The following is a 13,139-nucleotide window of genomic DNA, read 5'->3' as shown; positions in this document are numbered from 1 at the left end:
TTAAAACAATGTAAATAACATTCATGAGAATGTTATGGTGTAATCTGCGAGATATACCACTAAGGGGGAAGAAGTGCCAAGATGCTTCCTATGCCATTTAGAATATGGCTCCTGTGTCATCTAGAATATGGATGTATGTAAGTGGAGCAATATGACTGCATTATGATATTATTTCAGGTTGTGTGTGCATAGTTCAGCCCTAAAATAAAGTCAATACAGTGCAGTACAACCTCTTTATAAGTCATCTTTAGTGTTCATTTTTGCTTTGAAGTCCATGGTAAATTAGGAATAATTATCAATGAAACCTCTTTTGCTACTTACACATACTGTAGCTATACTGCCAGTTTTTTTCCAATTTCCAATACCAATTGAAAGGAAAAAGTAATGACACGGAACACATCCCAAACTGAAAATAGGGATTTTATGTACAGCACTGCAAGTCCTCAGGTCATCAGAGGCAGCAGTGGACAATCATACCAAAGACTATCCTCAGTCACCATTGTGCTATAATGAGGGGTCAGCGATCACACTGCACATCTTCCCTTATAAACTTTACACACGTGACCAAGAAAAAAGGTATGATCACTTCCAGGAAAACAAAATGTGAGTCACTAATGTCTGTAAAATTAACAAAAAATTGTCCCCTACATTTTCTTAACAATTTTCCTGTAGAAGTTGTTTCTGATGGCAGAATCCCTTAAATCCAATGAAGTATTTTTCACATTATTATTGCTATCTCCACAAAACTTTATTCAGCTCTGGAGCAACTTTTGAGTATGAAAGGTTAGATATAGCCTTCATTTATCCATTAAATACAAGAAGTCTCCCTACAGCTGAATAAAATCATAAGGAGGTAACAAGAACAAATCAAAGAATCATGTCACTGGACTGAAGGGGTGAAAATTTACCAGTGACTGATCATCCTTGTTGGCACTTTACTCACAACACCTGAACATACATATTACTTTTGTAATGGTTGCTGCAGTACTACGAAATGATTGGTATTTAGTTCTAATAGTGTACTACTAGATTTCACTGACATATGAAGTGAATCCATTATACAAATTATTTCCCCATTTTGAGATTCTACCTATATCTATATTGTATAGCCAGGTGAGTTAATCCCAGATGAGGTGGCCATGTATATACTGTCTCCTGCAACCATGTCCTCTGCCATAATGCAATCCACCTCTCCCACCACTCTAACCCACAAATAGAAAACAATTTTTATATTTTTTCTTCACTATTACGGCAGCTGCCTGTGTTATACAAAAATGCAGCATATGTTGCAAGCACAAATAATACCTGCATTGAAATGAAAATCATCATCCTAACCCTGTTTTCCACCAACACATGGGATCAGACTATTACAATTAGTCGTTACCTATATTTTCTCTCTTAATGGTAGAAACATTGATATGAGAACATCGTGTGGCATATTTCCAATACCTGGAGGCATATTTCCAATACATTATGTCATATCTAAATGAAAGATATTGTAAATGTTGCTGCACACCGACAATTACTAATGGCGAGAATCATGGATGCAGGAGATAAAAAGCTATTACCATGGCACTTTATGACACTGATTAGCCATCGTGCCATCACCCAATCCTACGTTGCCCCATGAGAAGCGTAGGAGCCTGGGGCTAGGCAAGCAATAAATGAATTTTGGCGAACTGAAAGGTTTCTTCTGAACATAATAAAGTACTCTATCTACTGCCTGATACCACAGTCCATAAGGAGTGACTTAAAACATAAGAACCCTCAAACATTTTTATCACTACACACAACCATTACCTTGGCTTTAGCCCCTCAAAATGGAGTGCATGACTTAAAGTCCTTCAATCTGATGACACTTCTAAAATATGTTCTTGCTACTATCAGATAATTGACTTAGGAAGGACCTCAACTGGTGAAAGGGATATTGACAGCTGTATTCTAATTCATCCAGTACAGAAAGTCTCTTCTAAGCTGAAAAATTTGTCTGAAGACTGTAAGAAACTATCAAATACAACATTGGAGAGATGGGACTAAATATATAATTATCATCATCATCATCAAAATTATCACACACAAATAACTCCTCCTTTCCTTACCCCATTAAGCAAGCATCAAAAGAGTATCGCAACAACTTCTACTGATAACAAGAGAAATATGTGACACAGTTTCTGCACAGAATATATGCCTGTGAATACTACTGGAATTTCAGTAAAAAATAAGTTGCTTCTGACATTAGAAACCGACACTATGAATTTTCATTCCTTCCCTGCAAAGCAATATTTGTTTACAGCATCAGCCTAAGAAAACAAAGACACACTCTTCTAACAATTCTAAAATTTCATGTTCAGTACTCTACATTTAGCAATGGAGCAGGTTGTATAATAACAAACCATATTACAGTACACTGTCCTGTACTGATTTTTTTTTTTTTTTTTTTTTTTTTTTTTAAATCTAAACCTTCTCTGTATTTCTAAACAGTCTGTAATAAAAACTAACAAAAATGATAAACAAAAAGATCAGTAAGTTATATGCAATGCATTTTGAAACAGATGCAAAATGCCACATATGATATCACTGAAAAACTACCCACCTTCAGCACCTTGGTATACTACCGTAGTTAAACAAGTATGCAAACAAATTTCAGCAGTATAAGTCGTGGCCAAAAACAATCAGAAAGACAACAGGCAGAATTGCATGGTGGTAATCAAACTGTTAGTATTTCTAGTACTACTCACTCCTACTTCCAGTACTTTATTATTCCTAACTTGGATTAAGAAAAGTACCAAATGGAGTTCTACTTTGAAAAAGAGGATGCAGAGGCATTGGAACTGCAGTTCTCTACCAATGGAAGACTGATCACCACCTCTTCGTTGTTCCATGTTTTACTAACCAATCATCAACACAAAGGTGTGCACTGAGAATGCCAGGGATTCTTAATTATACTGTAGTTGGGGTTTCATGTGACCGAACTGAGATACTCCCACAACTTTCATATTGTTGTGGCAGCATGAAGTTCAATTATGAGCCTTATTTATGAAGTAGCACTGAGCCTCCTTGTTTATAATAAAATCAAACCTCTAATCCAACTACAGCTGTTCTTTATCCTTCCATCCACCATCCAGTCCTACATCGCCCCACGAGGAGCATAGGAACCCGGGGCTAAGCAAGTTGATCCTGACATTTAAGATGAGGGTGACCTGCCTCACCCATCCCTGAGTGGCATTACATTAGCAATAAACCCCAACCATCCCTTGGATATAAACCTACATAGGCTCAGTTCAATTGGAGCACATTAATTACCCACTAAACCACCAGGTGCCATAATTTGGTTATATGGTTACCACCCAGCATAGTAAATGGTTTCCTGGTGTACAAGAAACCATTTGGCCTGTCACTCAGAGCAGAATTACCTGTAGGCAGAAGAGGAAAGAGTGAAAGAAAGAAAAACAGAAGAGGGAGTGTAAAGTCACCCGTAGGCAGAAGAAAGAGGAAAGAGTAAAGGAAAATATGACAGAAGAGGGAGTGTAAAGTCACCCGTAGCCAGAAGAAAGAGGAAAGAGTGAAGGAAAGAATGACAAAGAGGAAGGATGGAAGAGAGGAAAGGGCAGACACCCAAAGCAGCACTACATCGAGTGAGTGGATGGTAAGGACCCCCACCTACTACTCTGAAAGGAATCAAGAATTTTTGCCAGGCTAGAAAAAAATGTGCTATAGTTATGGAACACACTTCCTATTCCCATGACATGTTTTCTATTCTATCATGAAGCTGACGGGAAAGCTTCTCCCATTTTATAAGTTTTGTGAGTGCTGCATCTTTACCTCGAGTTTAACTCCCTTATTCACATGATCGTACTGTATTGTATCATTTATAAAGGCTCTAACATGCTTGCATGCATCGGCCTTGGTCACCTAATGGCGGCTCTCCATGCTGCTCGATCTCTAGCAACCTCCCTATTCAGTCTCTTATCTCTGAGGTCACACTCCATGGCCTCATCCTCTGCCTCTTGCAACCATACCCCCAGTGTTCACACTCCTCACTTCCCACACCCTGTTGCCATCCTCCATCTTCTCCACATGCACAAACCATCTCAGTATGTATATATATATATAATAATATACCAACTCTACAAAATGGTTTGGGACCACAGTCTTTTTGTTAAATCAATTTTTGTTTGAAGAATCGAAAATACTATCCTTATTGGTAGAGAGGTGGCCTGCATTCCTAATGGACCCAGGTTCGAACTCCGACTGGGGAAGGGAACAGTTTAGGAATTTGAATTTCATTAAAGCAGACTTTACTGATCTGTCAGAAGGCCCACCAACATGTCATAAAAATACCCCCGCTAATACCAGTACACCAGTCCTGTATGAGACAGCCCTAGCATGTAATTAATATGGATGGTGGGCGTTAGCATCGAAGTGGTGACATGCGGAGGTGTATGGAATACAGGAGGACTACTGGTCCTTGCCCTGAGCTGGACACACACACACACACACACAGTTTAAGTTAGACACTGTTACTGGAGCTGTCTAGCACTTGAAAACTGGCCTACTGCAGTTACCCTCTTGTTGTAATTGGGACATGCATAAATTCACATCAAAGCAAGCTTGCTGAAAAACTGGGAAGAAGAAAAATAATGAAACTGTTCTGATATCTCCCATACATAACCACACAAAAAACAGAATCTGCATCTGAGCTCTCGCGTACTGCATTGCAAGTGATGAAAATACGTAATACTGAACTGTACTTAATTGTGGTAATATTTCACCACGTGTTTTGGGACTGTATTCTCCCAAAATCTTGGCAATTCTTATGGTAAGCACCTCTCCACATCAGTGAATTACTGTCAGGAATACAGTAGTAATCCCTCTAATATCCAAACGCCCAATATCTGAACATCCCCACTAACCGGACATAATTGTCCCGGGATCCAATATTCCCAAAATGGTCCGAAAACCGCAAAAAATTTGGGGGGGGGGAACGAATTTTTCCCGCTCATAATTTGAACTTGATGCGCGCGGCGCGGAACAGCTTTGTTGTGGCATGTCATTCCTCCGACGTCCGATAGAGCGCCGCTGCATCCTCCCCACTTTCCGCCAGTCTCTCATCGCGAGTGCATGCTCGTTGTCATGGCTGCCCACGTGCTCACTTTTGTGGTAGTTCCTTGCCTGCTGCAGGCACTCCTGCTGCCCTCGTGCCTCTTATTAGTGTGTGATGATGGCCCCGCCGCCTGAGAAGAGGAAGAGAGTGGTCTTGACTCTGGGGAAGAAACGGGAGATATTGGAGAAAGTAGATGCGGGGTGGTCTTCTTCCCGCATCCTCCGTGAGTTCAACCTGGCCCGATCTACTTTGTTTGATATCAAGAGATCCCGAGACAAACTCATGCAGTACACGGCTGACTTCTCGTCGAAAAGCAAACGCAACGTGGAGAGGAAGGTGATGTTTACTCCCAAGTTTGCTGAAATCGAACGCTCCACGTTGATTTGGTATCGACAGCAACGTGCTGCTGGTGTGATGGTACATGGTACGGAGCTGAAGGCTACTGCTGAGAAGTTCGCCAGGCTTCACGACACCCTAGACTTCAAGGCATCCGAGGGTTGGCTCTTCGCGTTCAAGTTACGGCATGGCCTTACCAACCGCAAAGCTCATGGCGAAGCTTTGGACACTAATGAGGATGGAGTTGACGAGTTTCGGCACAAGATGAAGGGCCTGATCGACAGGGAGGCCCTCACTCTCGGTCAAGTCTACAATGCTGAAGAAACTGGTTTATTCTATCGCTCTTTGCCAACGAACACTCTATTCGAGGAGACGGAGAAGCGTGTACCTGGCCGCAAGCTCTCCAAGCAACGGATATCTGCTTTGTGTTGTGCCAATGCTAACGGCATGCACCGGCTTAAGCCCGTTATTGTTGGCCGTGCAAAGCAGCCTCGGTGTCTTTGTGGGGTGATGGATGTACTTCCTGTCGTCTAGTACCATTCTTTGAAGGCATGGTTTACAGCCCAGATCTTCAAAGACTGGTTCCACCGCCACTTCATCAAGGAGGTCATACATTACCAGACAAAGACACTGGGAATCCCGCGCGACCAGGTAAAGGCCCTCCTTCTCCTCGACAATGCACCTGCTCACCTGTGCAACAAGGACTTGGTGGCTGAGAATGGCCGGATTAGGTGCATTTTTCTGCCACCTAATACGACTGCTCTCATCCAAACAATGGACCAAGGAGTGATCGTGGCAACAAAGCGCCTATACCGAAGGAAGTTCCTGGACGAGGTGATGGTTGTTCTCAAGGACGAGGACGAGCGCAAGGAGGGACGAGACACACGAGGCCAGCGGACTTTGGAAAACCTTCGCCGCTACAACATCAAGTCTGTAATCTACAACTGGGCCAGTGCATGGAAGGAAGTCCCTGTCAAGACTCTAGAAAATGGTTGGTCTCGTCTGCTTCTCGGAACGGATGTGGAGTACGATTTTCTAGGTTTTGACGTGGACGACTTCCATGCACGGCTACATACGCATGGCGACGATGTTGATCTGGACGATAAGCATGAGTGGTTGGATGACGACGAGGGCGATCCTGGGTATCAGACATTGTCTGATATCGAGATCGCATCTTCAGTTGCAGGTGTCAGTACCCAGCTTGAAGATTCCGATGAGGACGGGACAATGATGCGGACTCCTCTCAGCATGACACTACTCCAGCCATCCCCAAGCTGAGCGCACTCTGGGAACACCTAGAGTTCGTTCTCGACTACCTGGAACACCCGGACTGCGACAGGGAGATGGGGCCCTTGGGACTTGTGGAGGAAGTACGTGCTTTCAGGCAGCGCATCATCAATCGTCAGAATTGTCGGTCCTTGCATCAATCAACGATTGACAGTTTTTTCAGGCCCGTGACCCCCGCTGTGTCCAGCCCTGGCTCCACTCCGTTGCCTCCCCAAGACAGGCCCTCATGCTCCGAGCCACAGCCCAGCACATCAGCCACGGTGGAGTCACTGCTCGATGTGAGATTGCGTCTGTCTTCAGAGTCGTCTGCAGTGGGTACGCCATCACCACGACCCAGCGACGCACCCCTAGGTCACCTGCCAGTGATACTCTCGGATTCTGACAGTGATTAAACAGCAAGAACTTCTCCACTAGACCACACGGGAATTTACAGTGTTGTGCAGTGAAAAAAACAGTGTGTTGTGTTAAGGATTTACAGTTGTGAGTGAGAAGACAATTTTGGAACAAAATTTAACGTAAATAGACTTGTTTGTTTTTGCTTTAGAAAATGGTTAAAAGAGTGGGAAAAGTTAAAGTGCAGAGTGCAACACTTAGTAAGTTACAATGGAGCATAAGTAAGAAAAGAGTGCGCACTGTGAAGAGAACGGACTTCTGAGTGCGACTGACTAAGTTCAGTGCAAGACTTCATGAACAGTGTACTGCAAGTGCTTCAGGAAATCCTTCTTACTGTCAGAGTCTGAGAGGAGGCGGTTATTCATCGAGATGGCCATGGACTTGCTGTAAGTAGGCAGAATGTTTCATACTGTGCTTTTTTCCATACTATACTTACCTCAAACACCTCATTTCACTCTTTAATGTCCTTTATTGGTGTGAATAGGGTGTTAGGAGCTATGCATGTGCAGTAGGAAGGTGTTTTTCTGAGTTAGGCTAGGTTAGGGTCCATAAGTACCAGTCCAGGAGCCAGGCACTTGTAAGTACCCAGAATGTTGAATACCGTATGAACCTACCTCAAAACCCTCATTTTATGCTTCTTTGGCATTTATTTCAGTCTTTTATGTGCCTTATTGGTGTGATTTGGGTTTTAAATAGGTGCTATGCATGTCCAGAGGGAGTTGTATAGGTGTTTCTCAGAGTTAGGATCTATACAGTAAGTGCAAGTCCATAAGCTAGGGCCAATATCCGGACAGGACCACTATCCACACCTGCCTATGGCTCTATTACGTCGGATATTGGAGGGATTACTGTATTATGTGTCACGTTTTCTTACCATTTTTCACTCTGGAATGGTTCTGATGTGTCTGGCAGAATTACTGAGTAAGATGAAAACTTATAATAAATTTAAACAAACAAGAAGTTTTATAATACAACTTCTATAACAACATCAGATCATTGTTCGAAACTAAAAATCACCGTTTAATTATTTTTTGTGTTTACCATACAGTAAGCTAAAGTATGTCAGTGATGTTGATTTAACACTAACAAAAAACAATTGCAGTAAAGAGTAGCCACTTCATCTACAAAACAATAAATGAACTCCTGCACAGAGACACATCACTGTTACTGATGCACCACAAGCATCACACTTGGAAATTCTCGATCAACTTGCCTAGCTACCTTTCCACTTTCATATTAGTAATTCACTTCATTTAAATACCTGATGGTGAATCCAGTGGTCATTTTTTGAGGGGGAGCCTTGATAAACAGAAGGATACAAACTAGCATAAGCAAAATAAGGGGGAAACACCTGTTTTCAGAGGAAGACTAACCCCAGAGGTATTTCACATGAATTCACTGGGCCTAGTTCACTGACCCAAAGTGATATCTGGGAAGCATTATCCACCTAGCAGTTCTGTTAATGTTAGCATGAATAGCAGTCAAACTAAGCAAGTAAACACTGACAAGTTCAAATGGTTAATCCACAGTTTTAGTTATTTATATATTTTGCATTTACTCCAAAGCAACAGTATTTTTGGAAAATTACAAACCCATAAAATCCGGATGTGTATGATACATACATATATATATATATATATATATATATATATATATATATATATACAGTACAATCCCAGTTAACCGGGTGGCTTGGGGAATTTACCTTCCTGGTTACAGATTTTTCCTGTATTTCTGATTTTCAAGTCAAATCTATACAAAGGCTATCACAGCAGTAAATACAGTTCAGGTACTCACCAGTCACATTAGGGGTTACACTAAGAGATTCCGCCTGAAAAACTGCCTTGTAAACACACACCATGGTCATAACGCATGTGCGTGCAATGTCTAGCAATTTGCAGTACTGCAAATTGCACCAGTCCATTGTTTACCGAATTACTGTATTCATTATATGTACTGTACTCATAAAAATTGAAATATAAAATAAAGAAATAAAAGCTTGAACATTTATTAGTGAACTGATGATGTGTTAAGACTGCACTGTAGAATTATCACGACACCTGTGCCCCCACGTGAGTTTTGTTTACGTTTCTTACCCCGACTGTTCTTCTTCTTCCCCACCTGACCTCCATCACTCCACCCCTCACCTGCCACTCAGCTGTTTTGCAGAAAATAAAATAAATGATGTACGTATGAAATGCAGGCATATTATTTATTTATTTTTCTTCCAACAAAGTAAACTTTCATTCCTATTAACATTTATATTCAGCCATTAGTGTTTTATAATGTTCGCCTTTTTCAAGTCTGTTGCATATGTCCAGCTTCTGTTTCAAGGTAAGCACGATACGCTTACGTTTAGTTTGCACTTTAGGCATTTTGGAGTGTACAAATTACCGTCTATCAGAGGAACACAATAGCAAGAGAGCTTGTTTACTGTCTGGTGGCAAAAAGCAGACAGGTGATTTTTGGAGGGTGTGAAGGATGACTGAATTCAAGTAGGGGAAAGAGGGGGAGAGGAGGGGTGGTTAAGAGGATTTGCTAGGGATTTACATTAGCCGGAAATGCCTTCACCTCGCTTTGTCTGACTTCACCCAGCCTCGCGTGACACGATCAAACGGCGGTTTGGCGGTCCATTCAAATTGGCGCACAGTTATAACTTACTGACATTTTTACCAGCCCTTGAATTTTCCCGTTTTTCTGAGTATTCCGTTTGTCTGGATACCGGATAGCTGGGATTGTACTGTACTTTCAGTCTGAAAATCTCTACTAAGCTATAAAAAAATCATCACAGTACAGAAAGAATAAACTAAAATTCACATCACTGAACCGAAGGGGATAAAGAATAACTTATTAGATGCTAAATGCTAGAGACTCTACTGTCAATTTCTGCTTACATATAATTTACTGAGAAGAAAAAGGCAAAATATCCCCTTCTACAGCTTCCTGCTTTTCTACAGTGAGACATTATGGGAACCAACACCTGTGCTGATTAAGAATGACGGTGAAAGGAATGCTGTGAAAGTGTTAATCTATGTTGTTCAATGATCCTCCTCTAATCCCTTCAATCTTGTGACACATCTCTACATCTTATTCGTGCTAGGTATTCTTAATTCTGTACAGTTACGGACAGACCTCTGAGAGCCAAGGGGTTACTGAAGGCTGTACCTAACCCCTCTATTCAAATGCTATCTTCACAACTGAATAAAATTCTGTGGAAGCAAGAATAAAACAAAAAATGACCTTCACAGGCTAAGGAAGTAAAAATGTTGTGTGGCATAAGCAAATTATTCAGAAGATGGGTAATGGTGTAAAGATAAAACAACATACACCAAATATATGTTTGGGTATGAAACTGGATTCACATTCAAAACTACATTCCACACAGTTCCCATTTATAATAACAGACACAAAACGTAATACAAACCTCTAGTATGTATAACAAAATAAGAATTTCTTACTATATCAATGTTAGTGCTTATGTGCTGGTAATTCTCTAATGGTCTACATCTTAACTAGATCTATGCACGCTATCAGGGGGGTTAGTAGGGACAAGCACACTGCAGTATTCACAAGACCACGACAAGCAGAGGGTTAGCACCAGCAACAGAGTACACAGCAAAGGGAAATGGGTTAGTGGAAGTTTCGTGTGGGTCTAATGAAGCTTAAAGTAGGTTAGAGTGGGTTACAGTGGGTTAGCAGCAACACCCCACAAGCAAAGGGGTTTACAACCAGCAAACCAGGCCTCACTCCTCAAACTTTCTCAAATACTTGGAGGCTTTACCAGTTCAACAATCTTTTCACTCCTAATAAGCCTTCCCAGCAGCCATAACACTGTGCAGCAACAGCTCAGTGTTGGTGATTGTCTTATCTACCCATCAGTCAACAATTTTTCAATCAGCAAGCAAACTACACATCCAAGTTGCTCGTTTCCCCATCCCCCCATTTGAAGTGCCAGATTATCTTTGACTTCATCAGTGGTGGGCTTAAGTCTGGAAAAGCCTCCTGCCATTGGCATCCAGCCCTAACTGACCTCTGTCCTGGTCGAGCGGGGGAACCAGCGAGTTGTCCCGGCACACCTTGAAGTATATCTCCTGTTTGGTACCCTTGGTTATGGCCCCAGGGGGAATGATAATGGACACGCCCGTCTCCTCAGAGGTCAGTGTCCCACCTTTGTGATCATACACCCCTCGTGCCGTGGCAATCACCTTGTGTTTGCCTTCATCCATTGCGACCGACCTTCTGTTTATGCCTTCCTCTGCTACCGATCGCCTGTTGTTGCTGCTGAGTTGGTTGTGGAGGAAGGGAGGAGGGGGCACAGTTCTCCGTTAGATAAAGTGTGAGCTCAGAACTTCCCAGCGTGTCAACAACATACACGACACTCAAAAAAGAGAAAGAAACAGAGGGATAGGGGATAGGAAAAGGTCCTAGAGTGAGTGGTTATTTTTAAAAAGTTGTTCAGATTAGCCCATGATTATTATTAGCCAGTTGTGTTCCAGAGTTTTAGTGGAGAGAATAAATTTTAGATTTTTACATTTTATGTATACTGTACACAGATCTCCTTACTCCCTGCCTGATATTCCTCTGCCAGTTAACAAATGTGCCACATGCAACATACAGAAGTGCAAAAGGCATTACCAGAACACCACAATGAATTGGGGAACCAGAAATCAGGAATATTAGTATATTTTTGCCAATCTGAAATAAATCGATAATCCTACTGAATAAAACAGAATAGTGAGGGTCTGAGGCTGGGACCTGGGTATGAGGAAGGGGTGGTGAGGCAGTGAGATGACTAGAGAACAATATACTGTAAAAAGATATCAGTGATACAATATCAAAGGGTTATAGTACTTATTACTGACTCAGATTATTCTCATTTTATATAATAATTTTTATTTCTACTTAAAAGCCAATTAAAAGCCCTACAGATGAAATGCTTATATAGCACATCCATACTGCACTATTCAAGCACTGTACTAGCAACAAAAAAAGCACTTCTATACGCAATGGTTTAGAAATAGTCTAGCACAGAGTATGTCATTCTTAGGCCCACACTGTACATGTTACAAGTTCCCAGTTACATACCGTTTCCGGACATGACCGGACACACCTAAGTTTTAATATACACAGCTGAGCCAGATACCACATACAAGCCTTCAAATACTTACCAATGCCTCCTGAATGCTGATTTTACTCCTTTCCCTCTCACTCTATCACCTACACTCTCACCACCCACCAATAATATCCTTCTATGGGTGAAACAAATCAGTGACAATCATAACTAACACAATCACTGCCACTACCGTTTCACAGCCATTTTGTACTTATTCCAGCACTTGTGTCAAAGCAGGCAAAAGTCACATAAACTTCACCTCATCAATGGAATATAGGTTACTATCAACTGCCACCTGCGTCACGATTATCACATATTCAATAAGATATATATTAGCACTGAACATCATAATCTTCATCATTTAGGTTAAAATTACATCACATATCTAATATAGTTCTGCTTTCATTAATACACCTCAAGTTTGAACTCAGATGAAGAAATATCATTATGGACACACAAACATACACCCAGACACAATCACTTCACACTATACAACATTCCATCAACGTATATTAATTCAAAAGAACAGTAAACAGTTCAGACACCTTGTGAACAATAACCTGCACATATGATGAAAAAAAGTGTGAACTACAGTATATATGGAAATTATAATAAACACATTATATTATGTAAAAAAAAAAAAAAGGGGGGGGAGGGGTGATTTTAAGAACTTGGATAAAATGAACCAATGTTGAATTTCTTATAAATCATAACTAAATAACGGAAGTTAGCTTCACACATCCACACCTGATCACAGACAAAATGTTTCTTAGTACTGTACATTACAGTCAACCCAACTCTTATCAGTGCCTAAAATCTGTAAGACAATAATTACAGCCCTTAAAAAAAAAAAAAAAAAAAAAAAAAAAAAACTTTAATGGGCAAGAACACAGTAGTGCCCTGGCA

The 13,139-nt window shown here is 41.2% G+C and overlaps 1 protein-coding gene across 1 annotated transcript in view; it reads right to left on the bottom strand.

Moving 5' to 3' along the window:
* Window positions 1–13,139, bottom strand: part of pyd (zonula occludens-like protein polychaetoid) — a 397,456-nt gene that overhangs the window by 2,699 nt on the left and 381,618 nt on the right. Inside the window, exon 21 of the mRNA XM_080281008.1 lies at window positions 11,151–11,398. Coding sequence (XP_080137134.1) covers window positions 11,151–11,398 — 248 coding nt within the window. The remainder of the gene's footprint in view (window positions 1–11,150; window positions 11,399–13,139) is intronic.

The sequence above is a fragment of the Coenobita brevimanus genome, chromosome 87 (genome assembly GCF_032717465.1).
Source record: "Coenobita brevimanus isolate Jiangsu-jjx chromosome 87, ASM3271746v2, whole genome shotgun sequence".
Classification (NCBI taxonomy): Eukaryota; Metazoa; Arthropoda; class Malacostraca; order Decapoda; family Coenobitidae; genus Coenobita; species Coenobita brevimanus.
This window is presented reverse-complemented; position numbering and strand designations above follow the sequence as displayed.